This window comes from Anguilla rostrata, chromosome 4 (assembly GCF_018555375.3).
Source record: "Anguilla rostrata isolate EN2019 chromosome 4, ASM1855537v3, whole genome shotgun sequence".
Taxonomy (NCBI): Eukaryota; Metazoa; Chordata; class Actinopteri; order Anguilliformes; family Anguillidae; genus Anguilla; species Anguilla rostrata.
The window spans coordinates 6,421,545-6,436,788 of NC_057936.1; the positions used below are offsets into that span (position 1 = coordinate 6,421,545).

At 51.1% G+C, this 15,244-nt stretch overlaps 1 protein-coding gene across 1 annotated transcript in view; it reads left to right on the forward strand.

Moving 5' to 3' along the window:
* Window positions 1-15,244, forward strand: part of unc13a (unc-13 homolog A (C. elegans)) — a 60,618-nt gene that overhangs the window by 32,195 nt on the left and 13,179 nt on the right. The window contains exons 19-34 of the mRNA XM_064330289.1: window positions 423-538; window positions 2,497-2,660; window positions 3,961-4,114; window positions 5,029-5,097; window positions 5,559-5,648; window positions 6,560-6,694; window positions 7,061-7,194; window positions 7,564-7,649; window positions 7,856-7,982; window positions 8,115-8,211; window positions 9,029-9,172; window positions 9,555-9,632; window positions 10,554-10,631; window positions 10,843-10,931; window positions 11,329-11,481; window positions 12,492-12,615. Of these exons, the coding sequence (XP_064186359.1) occupies window positions 423-538; window positions 2,497-2,660; window positions 3,961-4,114; window positions 5,029-5,097; window positions 5,559-5,648; window positions 6,560-6,694; window positions 7,061-7,194; window positions 7,564-7,649; window positions 7,856-7,982; window positions 8,115-8,211; window positions 9,029-9,172; window positions 9,555-9,632; window positions 10,554-10,631; window positions 10,843-10,931; window positions 11,329-11,481; window positions 12,492-12,615 (1,838 nt within the window). The remainder of the gene's footprint in view (window positions 1-422; window positions 539-2,496; window positions 2,661-3,960; window positions 4,115-5,028; window positions 5,098-5,558; window positions 5,649-6,559; window positions 6,695-7,060; window positions 7,195-7,563; window positions 7,650-7,855; window positions 7,983-8,114; window positions 8,212-9,028; window positions 9,173-9,554; window positions 9,633-10,553; window positions 10,632-10,842; window positions 10,932-11,328; window positions 11,482-12,491; window positions 12,616-15,244) is intronic.

The window sequence follows — 15,244 nt, forward strand, 5'->3', positions numbered from 1 at the left end:
AAAACATTTGCTTTGCTCTGAAGCCCCATCTGTTGTTTACCGAACAATTACCATTTCATTTGTATACTTCTCTGTAGCCTGAAGAGAATCATTTGAGGTTTTATTGAAATGTCGATAGGCTTCTCAGACTGACCGCTGCAGAAAGTGACTGATTGACTGTGCGAGCACGCACCAGGACAACCGCCTGAACGAAGCAGGGTTTAGATTCTCGTTACGCCGGCCGAAAGCATGAATGGGGTCGAGCTTGTCGTTTCGCCCCTCCAAGAGCTCTCTGTACCCACGAAACGATATGGATTCTCTGTCGTTTCTGCATTTCGAGCTGAAAAAGGGGATGGACAGGTGATGAAAATCAGCATGACAGCAGAGGAAGAGGGAACGGAGAGTGATAATTTTTCTTTTCCTTTTTTTTTTGCTCCGTGTAGACAAGCGCACGGACAAGTCTGCAGTGTCCGGGGCCATCCGGATGCACATCAACGTGGAGATCAAAGGAGAGGAGACAGTGGCTCCTTATCACGTCCAGTACACCTGTCTGCATGAGGTCAGTACACCTGTCTGCATGAGGTCAGTACACCTGTCAGTACCACCTGTCTGCATGAGGTCAGTACACCTGTCAGTACCACCTGTCTGCCTGAGGTCAGTATACCTGTCTGCATGAGGTCAGTACACCTGTCAGTACCACCTGTCTGCATGAGGTCAGTACACCTGTCAGTACCACCTGTCTGCATGAGGTCAGTACACCTGTCAGTACACCTGTCTGCATGAGGTCAGTACACCTGTCAGTACCACCTGTCTGCATGAGGTCAGTACACCTGTCAGTACCACCTGTCTGCCTGAGGTCAGTACACCTGTCAGTACCACCTGTCTGCCTGAGGTCAGTACACCTGTCAGTACCACCTGTCTGCCTGAGGTCAGTACACCTGTCTGCATGAGGTCAGTACACCTGTCTGCATGAAGTCAGTACTTCCTGAAACTCTGGTGTCCAATACACCTGTCTGTATGAGGTCAGTGCCACCTGTCTTCATGAGGTCAGTACACCTGTCTGCATGAGGTCAGTCTGCATGAGGTCAGTACTTCCTGAAACTCTGATGTCCAACTTTTCTGTCTTATCCAAATGTATTTTATATAAAGAAGGCATACAGAGGTGGAAAGTCCAGGGGTCAGAAAGTAAAAGTCCTGCCATGTGTTTCTTCCACCCATTAACTTAAGCTGGCCAATTGCAACAATTAGCTCTACCCCCTGGCTGAGGAATTGTGCTAACTAACAAATCCAGGTGATTGGAAAAAAATCTTTTCGAGGAGAACTTTTATTTTCTGAAACCTGGATTTTTCTTCCTCTCAGTTCATTGATTTGACTCAGACGTTCATGCTTTATCGCAGACTCATTTCACTTTGAGAAAAACGATAATGCCCTCGTAAGCTGAAGCGAGACGAATATTTCTGTTCGGCCGAACCGCTCACTGTTTCGCGCACCGAGTGCCGACGGGACCCGACAAGGAGAGCGAAAGCGTCCATCGTTTCCTGCCGAAATAACACTGAGTCACTGCCTGTTCCCCCGCACGGCACTTACCAGTCCCATCGATTCACCGAAAAACGAGACTGCAAAATACGGGCGAGCGTTCATATGAAAGCAGCGATGATTTGTCACGCCGGTTATACCGCCGATTATACGATCGAATTTCGGAACGAAAATGTTTAAAGTGCGTAGAGCGGAGCAGAGGGTCCCCGCAGTGAGCTCTCACGCAAACTTGCTGCGTCTTTGTCTCTGAGACCCGTGGTAGACAGAGCGGTGCTGGCACCTCGTAGTGGCACTATGAACTTACCGGCTCATTGATAATTCAGAAACCTAACACCTGCGTGCCGAGGCAATAATGAAGGACGGTCGGTTCTGTCGGAGGAACTGCGCCCGATGAATAATTCAGTAGACAGGCTGCGGTCGGCGCTTACGGGAAGAGCGCGTTCCTTCGTACGGGAGGAAAGGGCCTCGTAAAAAATGGCGCTCTGACCTCCCCGACGTTTCGCGATGATCGTTAAACGGCGTATTCCAGGGCCGTCTGGGTAGTGTACAGGTATAAGCACTCGCCTAAAGCCGCAAACACAGTTGGCAGTGTTAGCGGGTGGGAAGCCGGTGAGGGTATGAGTCCTGATCGTTGCATTAGCGACTCCTACCTTTTTGGTCGGGGCGCCTGTTCAGCAGGGAGGGGGATCTGGGGGGAGATAGCGTGAACCTCCGCGCGTTTCGCTCTCCCAGTGAAACTCCTCGCTGTCAGGTGAAAAGAAGCAGCCGGCGACTCCACACGTATCGGAGGAGGCATGTGGTAGTCTACACCCTTCCCCAGACCGACAGAGGATAGCACATCGACCAGGACCGTGATACACACAGGGAATTGGTATAACGACTAAATTTGGGAGAAAATCGTTGAAGAGAAAAAAAACGGCGTATTCCGATATCGGCTACGTCGGACGGTCAGTAACAGGCCTCTGTTCACTTCCTTTGCAGAACCTGTTCCACTACGTGACGGACATCCAGAACACAGGCGTGGTGAAGATCCCCGACGCCAAGGGCGACGACGCCTGGAAGGTGTACTTCGAGGAGACGCCGCAGGAGATCGTGGACGAGTTCGCCATGCGCTACGGCGTGGAGTCCATCTACCAGGCCATGACGTGAGCGCAGACCCTGTGATTTTGCTATGGAAAAAGTCGTGTTGCTATGGAAAAAGTCGTGTTGCTATGGAAAAAGTCGCGTTGCTATGGAAAAAAATTGTGTTGCTATGGAAAAAAGTTGTGTTGCTATGGAAAAAAGTTGCGTTGCTATGGAAAAAGTTGCGTTGCTATGTAAAAAGTTGTGTTGCTATGTAAAAAAAATGTGTAAGTTGCTCTGGATAAGAGCATCTACTAAATGCCTGTAATGTAATGTAACGCAACAGCGCCGTGATATAAACGGGTATAGATGATGGATGGATGGATGGATGGTTCGCATGTGATAGTTAGCTGGGAGCACACACCAAGAGAGAAAGTTTTTGAGTTTTGTTTGTCCCAGGTTTCGGGGGTTATCCTGGGCAGGGTCGTGGGGATAGGCTGACCAGACGTCCTCTTTTTCCCGGACATTTCTCTTTTTTTGGACTTAAATTTGGACTCAAAATTCCTAAAAATGTCTGGTTAGGTCTTGCGTGCTCCCGACCGTATATCGACGAACAAACAGCCGAGATTAATGTGCATAATGGCCACCCGCCGCTGTCCTCCTTTATTGAAACATGAAATATTATCACCCTGAACTACAACCGTCCATATGCGGCATCGACACTGCGATGATAGGCTAACAACACGTACCGAGGAAAGGGCGATATTAATACAGATTTTACAGGCTTCCACAGAAGCCTTGGATAACGAGGAGAGGGTACCGGCGGTAGCTGTTCCGCTACACACCCGTCACAATAACGGAATGAAATATAGCCTCGCGTGGGCCCAGACGTAAGGCAGTATATTTGATCAGACAGCCCCTGACGTCCGCAATCAGCCCGAGCCGGGGGACGTTAACAGAGGGCCCGGGCCGTAAATATGATAATCCCCGTCACGCGGAGGCGCCGCCGTTGTAGTGGGAAAAAAAAAAAAAAAAAGGAGCAATAAGGACACAGATTAGCACACGGCCGTTTGTAGCCGCCGGGCGGCTGTGGTGTCCGTGCGCACCGAGAAGAGAGAGAGAGTGTGAAATTGGAGGCGTGTACAGACACGGTCCACCCCCAAAACCCCCCTACCCCCCTCCGTTCCTCAGTGGGGGGTGGGGGGTGGGTGGGCGGGCGATCACTAACGGCGACCGGGGCCTTTGTCGTGTCTCTCCCCTCCCCATCCCGATCGCTAACGATGACCAGGGCCTTTGTCGGTCTCCCCCCATCCCGATCGCTAACGGCGACCGGGGCCTTTGTCGTGTCTCTCTCTCTCCCCCCCTCCCCCCCACCCCTTCCAGCCACTTCGCCTGCCTGTCGTCCAAATACATGTGCCCGGGCGTCCCGGCGGTCATGAGCACCCTGCTGGCCAACATCAACGCCTACTACGCCCACACCACCCAGGCCACCAACAACGTGTCCGCCTCCGACCGCTTCGCCGCCTCCAACTTCGGGGTGAGTGGTTGGTTGCCGCGGCGACCGTACCACAAACCACAAACCCTTTTCTTCTGACATTTGTACTGTACAGTAGAAAATGAATTGAAAAAAAGGGGGGTTTTTTTTGTTCAGGGAGAATATTGTAGCTAGCGGGTGAATGAAACGTGCTCCGCTCAAACCCGTTTAAGTAGTAACTGGGTGCTGAGTCCCACACAAATATCCAACGGTAAGGGGAAAAACGCAGACATGCACTCTCTAGAAAGCTCAAACTGGTCATTTGTTTCGGGAGTGTATGAAGCATGAGAAGCACGGACGGTTTCGACAAAAGTCTTCTCTTGCAAAACAACACTCGTTTTAGCAAACTGAAGAAGGCTGTTGTCGAAAGGTCTGTGCTCAGCTTGAGTGTTCCAGAGAGTGCCGTCTCTGTTTTTCACTCGATTATTGTAGTTAACCATATTATGGAAATTACTCCCCCTCCCCACACCCACCCCAAACATCTCTATACCCCAGCTAAGAGAATCTGGTCACACACCGTCCATGCACCTGAACTGCAGCCTCTGAATTTCATCACACTCAATCATCTCCATTCAAAGTCTGCAGCTGTGCCGCAGTTCCTCATCCGAAACACTTCACAGCTTTACTCAGGCTAGCCACGGGCAGCAGTTTACTCACCCACTATTCAAAAATGTAAATAAAAGCTCAAAATGAAACCAGGGGGAAATTCTGCTCTTGCAGTTAATAATCCTTTTTTTGCTGGGGAATGATCAAGAACAGATCCATACTCACTGAGAAGGCGTGTTTGAACAAGTCCGCCCTGCAAATCCTGTTATCGCTTTCCTGCCGCTCTTATTTTGAAATAATCTGCTCGCAGTTGGTGTTATAATATGGGGTGTGTGTGTGTGTTTTTTTTACCCTCTCTCCTGTGTCTGCAGAAAGAGCGGTTTGTGAAGCTCCTGGACCAGCTGCACAACTCCCTGAGGATCGACCTCTCCATGTACCGGGTACTGAGTCTCCCCCCTCACTCCCTGTACTCCTCCTCTGCCCTCCTTCCCTGCCCTCCTTCGCTGTTCTCTTAACTCCGACAGCCAGCTGTAGGAAGCCTTCCCGGCTCTGTTCGATTTGAGGGACGAGGCCAGCGCCTTGATTCAGTTGGCGTCTTCAAACACTCAGGGAGTCTGTTGGGTGAATTAATTAGTTATAGAGTTCGGGGTGAGAAATTATTTATTGAGGAAAGTGGCCTGCTGTTAAAGCTTTAGCACAGGTTAGACTGTTACTGGGAAACGCACAGCTAACTTACTGCCTGTCTGTCTGTCTGTCTGCCTGTCTGTCTCACTGTTTGTCTGTCTGCTCACTGTTTGTCTGTCTGTCTGTCTGTCTGTCTGCTCACTGTTTGTCTGTCTGTCTGTCTGTCCGTCTGCTCACTGTTTGTCTGTCTGTCTGTCCGTGTGCTCGCCTACCGCAGAACAACTTCCCGGCTAGCAGCCCTGAGAGGCTTCAGGACCTGAAGTCCACCGTTGACCTGCTCACGAGCATCACCTTCTTCAGAATGAAGGTACTTTTTTACTGTCTCTCTCTCTCCCCCTCCCCCCCCCTCTGTCCCTCCCCCTTCTCTCTCTCCCCTCCCTCCCTCCTCTCTCTCCCTCCCCTCTCTCTCTCTCTCTCCCTCCCCCTCTCTCTTTCCCCATCCCCCTCTCTCTCTTCCTCCCCCTTTCTCTCTCCCCCTCCCTCCTCTCTCTCTCTCTCCCCTCCCTCCCTCTCTCTCTCTCTCCCCTCCCCTCCCTCTTCTCTCTCTCCCCCTCCTCTCCCTCTCTCTCTCTCTCCCTCCCCCTCTCTCTCTCCCCCTCCCCTCCCTCTCTCTCTCTCTCTCCACTGTCATTCATGTCTGCTTTGATCTTTGTGTTTGTCAGTTATTCCACTGCCACTCCGCAGGTTCACCTCCCCTCAGGTTTTCTGTTAATAATCCAACTTCCAAATAATAATCCAAATAATCCCCTCTCTCTGTCTGTCTGTCTCTCTCTCTCTCTCTCTCTCTGTCTGTCTGTCTCTCTCACTCTCTCTCCCTCTGTCCCGCAAATTCAAATTCAAATGAGATTTATTGGCATGATGTATATACAGTAGATACATATTGCCAAAGCATGAGTATAACAAACATAGAATAAACATATAAACAGAATACAAATCTGTGTGTGTGTGTGTGTGTGTGTGGTATTTGTGTATATTAGCTTGTGTAATCAATTCAAGTAGCTTTATTGGCATGAAATACAAATGCAATTATTGCCAAAGCATACATATAAATAATATGTAAAATAATAGTGATATTAAAATAATAATGATAAATGTAATAATATATAACAGTAACAGCAACAACAGCAACAGACGAAAATCAATAAATATGTGAGTAATATCTCTCTCTCTGTCTCTCTTTCTCCCTCTCTCCCTCTCTCCCTCCCCCTCCCCCTCCAGGTCCAGGAGTTGCAGAGCCCTCCGAGGGCCAGTCAGGTGGTGAAGGACTGTGTCAAAGCCTGCCTCAACTCCACCTACGAGTACATCTTCAACAACTGCCACGAGCTGTACAGCCGCGAGTACCAGACAGACCCCGTGAGTGCTACTGACAGCACTGTGTGCCTGCCGCGAGGGTGTGAGCACCCTCTACCTGCAGCAGACTGCTATTGCAGCATTGCATTTACCGTTCACTAATGGAACAAGAGTGTCCTCTTTAAACTTCAAATGGCAATGGTCATTTGATTGAAATGTTGATTCAGGTTTCCAAGGATTTGTGGAATCTCTGTGTGTGGTTTTATGTTACTCTATGCACCTGCATTTTTCAGTTATTGGGATGTTTTTTGTGCCGGTGAATGAAATGGAAGGTGAGGGAATGACCAGACGCTGTGTGATAGGCCCTGCTGTGCACAATATTCGGCTGCGTTGAGGGAAAGTTGTTTTCTCTCCCTCTCCCCCCCCCAGTCCAAGAAAGGGGAGGTGCCCCCCGAAGAGCAAGGCCCCAGCATCAAGAACCTGGACTTCTGGTCCAAACTCATCACCCTCATCGTGTCCATTATTGAGGAGGACAAGAACTCCTACACCCCTTGCCTCAACCAGTGAGTGCACCCCCTCTTTGGCTGTGCAGTGGTACATCCCTCTCTCTCTCTCTCTCTCTCTCTCTGTCTCTTGTGTTTGTTCAATGGTGTTTCAGTCTCCCCCCTTTGGTCACACAATGGTATGTCCCTCTCTCCCCTATGGTTGTACAGTGGTATGACCCTCTTCGACCTATGGTGGCAACATGGTATACCCTTCGCCTCCCTATGGTTGTACAGTCCCCCCCGCCCCATGGTTTTACATTGGAGCTTCCCTCTCCCAACTGCTTTAAAGTGATCCAACCCTGCCCCCCCCCTAATGGTTGTGAGGTGGTACATCCCTCTTCCTCCCGTAGTTGTATAGCCCTCTTTTGAAGCATATGGCCCTCGCAGGTTCCCCCAGGAGCTGAACGTGGGGAAGATCAGCGCTGAGGTGATGTGGAACCTGTTCGCCCAGGACATGAAGTACGCCATGGAGGGTAAGCGTCGTCCGTTCCCCCCCGTCGTTTTCGATTCGCCGTCGCCTACGAAGCTCGAAGCTCGGCGGTTCCAACTACACTCTAGCAGAACTTCCGGTTAGACACCAACTCCAAGTAAATATTTGGGCATCGCTCGACCGAATGTTAATTATGGTCTTCTTCTTCTTCTTCTTCTCCTCTCTTTCTCTCTCTCTCTCTCCGCTCAGAGCATGAAAAGAACCGTCTGTGTAAGAGTGCTGATTACATGAACCTGCACTTCAAGGTGAAATGGCTGTACAACGAGTACTGCAAGGATCTGCCTTTCTTCAAGAGCCGCGTGCCTGAATACCCTGCGTAAGTGCCCCTCAGCGTTCATCCTGAGCGGAGCGCCGCTTGTTTGTGATGTCACCGTGGGGTCACGTTGTGATTGGTGCTTTAGGAAGTCAGGAACCCGTGCCTGGAAATCATCTTCCCACTCTTCCGCAGGTGGTTCGAACCGTTTGTCATCCAGTGGCTGGATGAAAACGAGGAAGTCTCGCGAGACTTCCTGCACGGCGCCCTGGAGAGGGACAAAAAGGACGGGGTAAATCTGAATTGCTTTTTTTTTTTTTCCTTCATTCAGTATAATATTAACGTCATTACAGGGCAACAGCTTCTCAGCTTGCATCTCTGCTTTCTCTCATCACGGGCTGTGCGAACAACCCCCAGGCTGGCGGGATGTAAAACTTTAAAACCCTTTAAAGATGTGTGAGGTCACAAACATGTCATTGGAATGTTCTTAACTGAACATTCTAATGCTGATGTCACAATCGCTATTGGTGAACTGAACTGAAAAGCAACGGGGTTCTAGAACACTGACCTTCAAAAAAAAAGAAAAAAAAAACATTCCTAAGAAACTACTCACCTTTAAGGGGTTAAAGAACCTCAGGGGATCAGAGAGGCACGGTGCAGGCACAGAGCTGCTGATGTGAGCGCAGGTACGCGGAGCACAGCCAGCTGCTGCCAACAGGAAGCGCGGCGGCGGGGGGGAATTAATAGAACCGCACTCGGCCACCCTGGGCGGCCGGAGCGGGAGAGAGGAAGGAGAGGAAGTGGGGGAATGAGGCGGAGGGGGGGGGAGGGGGGCCCGACAGGAGCCCGTTCTCGGTTCATTAGTCACCCTGTTCCTCTGGGACCAGACGCAGTCTACCCCCTCCCAATTACAGCCGGGGAGAACAGCTCCCACCTGCCCGTGTCCGCCTGCAAATAGCCCGTGCGCTCTCTCTCTCTCTCTTCTATTTCTGCCTGCTTCTGCTCTTTCTCTCTTTTACCCCTTTTTATGAAACCACATCCCCCCCCCTCCCCTGTCCCCACCCTTGCTATCTATTTCTCTGACCGGCCGCCCCTCCCTCTGCCCACAGTTCCAGCAGACGTCTGAGCACGCTCTGTTCTCCTGCTCGGTGGTGGACGTCTTCTCCCAGCTCAACCAGAGCTTCGAGATCATTAAGAAGCTGGAGTGCCCCGACCCGCAGATCGTGGGCCACTACATGAAGAGATTCGCAAAGGTGTCGTCTATCTGGACATCTATAATAATAATAATAATAATAATAATAATAATAATAATAATAATAATAAAGGGAAGACAAATCATGAAAATAACTAAATAAATGAGAAACTTTTAACAATAAATTCATAGTTTGTTAAAAGCAGACTAATGTAATAGAAACAGAGGACTGCAGCACATAGATGTACAAAGCAAATGAAGTTTTAAAAGGGTACAAAGATTAAAGGGGTGCTTTAATGCACAAAATGTGTGTGTATGGCCACGTGGTGATTGGTGCTTTAATTTAATTGTCCGCGAAGTCTGTCGGAAGTGTTTCGGTTTAACAAGCGTTTCGTGCCCCCCCATCCCCCCGTCCCCTCGTCCCCTTCTCTCTCTGTCCTCAGACCATCAGCAACGTGCTGCTTTCCTACGCTGACATCATCGCCAAGGACTTCGCCAATTACTGCTCCAAGGAGAAAGTGGTGAGAGTGCTCGTCCCTTCCTGGCTCGTTTTTACCGGAAGATCGGACACGTCACTCGGGCATCCATCTTTTCTTTTCTTTTTTCTTTTTTTATTGTTGCGGCATCCGTGCGATTGGGATCTCAAGGTCTCAGAACCGTACACTTTTTTTTTTAATTCACAAGAGCAAATGATTTGCTGAACGAAGTTATTTTTTTGAAAGAAATCGCCAGGACCGGCCCCGTGAAGATTTTGACAGTTTCCAACTCTCTCGGGAAAAATGTGTTCCATTGAAACGCGGTCGGCGATTTGCATTTTGTTAAAAGAGGTTTTAAGCAGCTATTTATAGCGGTGGAAAGCAGCGAGTGGAAAACAAGCCAGGGGAAGATTGGTTTTAATTTGTTTCGAGTGTGCGCACTTGCACTGAGTGAGCGACTGAGAGGCACCAGCGCTCAATACAGCGGGTCACGTTGTCAGGCAGCCGTCCAATCAGATTCTTGTGTTTTCTCAAGTGACGTAAACTGTGTTTATTGGTGCTGGTCACTTGACGCTGGCTTCTTAAGAGGCAAAAATGGTTCTCTGATGAGAGTTTTAGAGATGTTGTGTACGTGTGCATCTGGGTGTTTGTCAGCTGTAGATATCATATGTATGTGTGTGTCACTGTCCCTTTCGTGTGTGTGTGCGTGCGTGACTGTGTGTGTCTGTGCGTGTGTGCGTGCATGTGTGTGTGTGTGTGTGTGTGTCTATGTGCATGTGTGTTTGTATGCGTGTGTGCGTATCTGTGTACACATGCGTGTGTGTGTGTATGTGCGTGTGTGTGTTTGTGTGCGTTATTGGCTGTGAGCGTGCTTGCGTGTGCGTATGTGTGTGTGTGTGTGTGTTATTGTCTATGTGCACGCGTGCGCGCCTGCACTACCTGACGGACCGTGTTGTGTCTTGACAGCCCTGCATCCTGATCAATAACATCCAGCAGCTGCGAGTTCAGCTAGAGAAGATGTTTGAGGCCATGGGAGGCAAAGATGTGAGTGACTTTTTCAAAATGTCTTCCTCCCTGTTTTCAGCCCTGCCCAGCCATGCTGCTTAGCTCTGCCAGGCTCACGGGCAGCTTCATTATCTTGTCCTGTCGCTTGGAACGTCCTCTTGTCGGTTTTTACTGCGCACGGTGATGATGTCATCATCGCGTGACGCGTGTCGCTAGGCTACCTGTAGTCAGTGCGTTGTCTGTGTTGCAGCTGAACGTGGAGGCCAGCGACATTCTGAAAGAGCTGCAGGTGAAGCTCAACAACGTCCTGGACGACCTGAGCAGGGTCTTCGCCACCAGGTGAGCGCAGTCCGTCCAGAGAACACTGACCCTTCACGCGGAATATTTTGTTATGATTATGTGACGTGTGTGATCTCCGTGTCTGCCCAGTTTCCAGCCCCGCACAGAGTCTTAGAGGTCCCCGTGATGTTATGATAATGTTATGTAAATGGTAAATGGACTGCATTTATATAGCACTTTTATCCAAAGCGCTTTACAATTGATGCCTCTCATTCGCCAGAGCAGTTAGGGGTTAGGGGTTAGGCGTCTTGCTCAAGGACACTTGGACACGCCCAGGGCAGGGTTTGAACCGGCAACCCTCCGACTGCCAGACAATCGGTCTTACCTCCTGAGCTATGTCGCCCCTTGTGACATGTGTGTGTGTGTGTGTGTGTGTGTGTCCTCCGTGCCCGCTCAGTTTCCAGCCGCACATAGAGGAGTGTGTGAAGCAGATGGGGGACATCCTGAGCCAGGTGAAGGGGACAGGGAACGTCCCGGCCAGCGCCTGCAGCAGCGTGGCCCAGGACGCAGACAACGTCCTGCAGCCCATCATGGACTTCCTGGACAGCAAGTAAGACAAACATACTGCAGCTCTCAGAAAAAAAGGCACCATTCAGTACCTAGGAAGGTACAAATCGCTTGTCACTGTGGCAGTACCCCTTGAAGGTACAGAACTGTACCTTCACCAGAAAAAAAGGTACCATTCAGACCTAGAAAGGTACAAATCGCTTGTCACTAGTACCTTTAGAGGTACAGTTTTGTACTTGTACAGAATTTGTACCCTTCTGTACCTTTATTTCTGAGTGTACGCTCTGTGTACTCACACAGACGTGATGAATAGTTCTGCTTGAGCGTTTAATATGGATTTACTAACCCTACATAATGCTGCACTCACAAAGCCATTTGTTGCTTGAAAGAAATACATTCTCAGTCTCCCTCTTGCGCCTAACGTGGCACTTATCTTGTGGTTTTATGTACGAACTACCACTGTCACTTCTGACACTGATGGCTTTTCAGAGTCTCTGCTCATTGTCTGAAACCCTTGTGTGTGTACTTTCATGAGTCATTCTGGGTGACAGCTACGGGTGCAACGATACAGAAATTTAATGGTATAACCGTACAGCCCAACACCAGATTTTCAATATTTTAAAGGCCCCCCACACACCCACCCACTCCCACACCTGCTGTGCCTTTTTCCTTCACCCCCCACTGCCCCCCTCCCATTCTCTTTTCATGTCTCCCCTATTGAACGAGGTGTGGCTTTGTTAGGGCTGGAGTGAAAGCCTACAGGATGGTAGATCTCCAGGAGCTGGGTTGGGCAGCTCAGCTCCAGCTGTTGAATGAGGCGCGCTTTGTTAGGGATGGAGTGAAAGCCAACTGGATGGTGGATCTTCAGGGTTGGGAACCGCTGGTGTAGAGTGGAGTGTGTGGAGTCTTCCTGTCTCCACGGTAGTGTGTCTCTGAAGTGCGGCCGATCTCTCTCCTCCTAGCCTGACGCTCTCTCTCTCTCTCTCTCTCTCTCTCTCTCTCTCTCTCTCTCTCTCTCTCTCTCTCTCTCTCTCTCTCTCTCTCTCCTCCCAGCCTGACGCTCTTCGCTAAGATCTGTGAGAAGACGGTGCTGAAGCGCGTGCTGAAGGAGCTGTGGAAGCTGGTGATGAACACCATGGAGAAGACCATCGTCCTGCCGCCGCTGACCGACCAGACGGTGAGCACGCCGCCGCTGCGTGCGCGCGGAGTGTGTGCACGTGATGCAGACGTGCACACGCGAAATCACACACGTGCACACGCAAAATCACACACGTGCACACGCAAAAATCACATACGTGCGCACGCAAAAATCACATACGTGCGCACGCAAAAATCACACACGTGCACACGCAAAATCACACACGTGCACACGCAAAATCACACACGTGCACACGCAAAATCACACACGTGCACACGCAAAATCACACACACGTGTGCCCGCCAACAGGTTTGTGCACGTGCATATGCACAAACGCACATGCGTACGCACATATGTCCACGTTTTCCACACACACACACACACATACACGTGCACTCATACACGTATGCACTCATATACACACATGCACACATGCACAAAACACAGAAACATGTCACGCAGACTCTTCACAGGACACACTGCTCAATACGCAGTTCATATCCGCACAACGGCCTTTTCGAGGAGCACCAGTTGTCTTCTTCATTAACAAACCGAATTTTCCAAAGAAATCCCAGAAGGCCATCTCTGCAACAAAAAAAAACAGGGTGGTCGGTCTTGCATGGTTCAGTGCTACGATTGGACAGCAGGAGGCCCTCCTTTGTGTCACAGGAAATTAGGGGAGGCTCCACCTCTGTGAGTTTAAAACGAGGGCCCGACTGACCCCCCGGGGGGGGGTTGAAGACGAGCGCGACCGACGCCGCAGGCTCGGCCCGGACCGGCGGGAGCGTCGCCGTCGCCGCCAGCGTGCGAAAATGACCGCCATTTTCTCCCCATGCCAGATCCTGAGAGGAGGAGACCAAAACCATCGACCCCACACCCCCTTTCCCCCCACCCCTGCCCCAGAGAGACAAACCAACAGCCCAACATTCTCCCCCTCCCCCAACCCCCACCCCCCCCCACCCCTCGGGCCCAAACAGCGCCCCCCCACTCCCCTCCCCCTTCATTCATTAAAAAAACCGAATTTCATAAAGTCCCTTTTGATAAGGGAGAACGGAGTGCATCATGCCATTATAACCCCTGGCTCACAGCTGCTTGCTCAACCGGGCAGTCACAGGGTCCCATCGGCGGCTCACAGACCTCGCAGGGCGCAGGTGTCCCGCACAAGTGGTTTTATTTTGGGTCTCTCAAAAAATCAAAAAATCAGCTGCATTGTGAGATTCAAATTGGAGCTTTTTCTTCTCAGCCGCGGTCCCAGAACAAACGTACGCTAACGAAACGCCCGTTGTGGCGCGCGCAGAGAACTGTGACTGCCGGGTGGGGAAACCGGCCTGTTGTTTCAATTTTTTATTTTGATATATCTGTTTTTGTTTTTTTGCGTTTTGAACCAAAAAAAAAAAAAAAAGAAAAGAGCCCCATATCCCTCGCTTAAAGAGCTGTAGGACGGGATAGACCGTAACGCAAAATGGCCGCCCCGTCTTTTTCCCGCCAAGCCCCGCCCGCGGCTTCCGTTCTGTCGCGGTTCACCCGCCGGCGGTCGACAGGCCTGGGAGCTGGGAGCGCCCAGAGAGGCTTCGGGGTCTCAGCTAAACTAGGGGCCTGGCCCTGTCCTCCCTGGGTGGGTTGAGGGGGCGGGGGGAGGAGGGTTGGGTGGACGGACAACAAGCCACCACTGGCGGGGGGAACAGGCAGAACGGTCGCCGTGGCGCTGGGGGAAGCCCCTCCCACAGACCCGTTTGGGTACAGGGCCGAGGGGGGGGCGTAGGCACGCAGAGAAAGGGGGAGGGGTCCGATGGGAGGCTCGGGGGGGGGTCTCGTCTGTCTCTTGTTGATGCTGATGTGGGGCTCCTGGCGGCTTCACTGACCCTTCTCTCTGGTTGTTGCACCCTGCTCCCACCGCTCTGCCTCCACAGATGATTGTAAGTACGGCACTCCTCTCCGTGCGTCTGTCTGTCTATCCGCAGTCCGTCAGTGCAGGTGGTCGGTCCTTCTTTTGCTATGTGTGGCTGCAAAGAAAAAAAAAAAAAAAAAAAAAAAAATCTTTGCCCCCCCCTTCCCACCTCACCTTCTCTCTCACCTGTCTTTGGGTTTCTGAACTCTGGTTTCTCCACGTCATCCCTTGGCCTGAACCCCCCACCACCCATCACCAACCCCCATCACCCCGCCCCCCTCAACATTTGCTCTTCTTCTCTGTCCGTACCACCCCCCATCTCTCTCCACAGCAGCATGGTGCATTCCTGACTGACTCTGACTAGGCCCAACTCCTCCCACCCCCTACTCCCCCAAAATCTGGCGCCCCTACCGCCCAATGCCACCCTCTCTCCCCCCTCCCCCTTCTCTGTTTCTCTACCTCGCACTCTCCTGTTCTGGAAAGTGGCCCTCTCTGGCTCCCAATGTTGCCTTGTAATTCTCTTGCATTGTGTCCTGGGACTCTCCTTTCTGGGTGACTCTGGCGTTGTGGTTTAATATTGTAGTGCCCCCCCCCCCCTCGCCCCTCTCTCCGCCTCCACCCCATCCCCCTCCACCCTTGTTTGAATTCCCTCTTGTGGAATCGTTGCTTGCGTCCGAACTTCAGCTCCACTGTAATCTATGATGTTTATATATAGGCCAATTGTTCTGGGGCCTGTTTCGCAGAGCAGGATTACTGACTTAGCTGGATATCTGCGCTGAG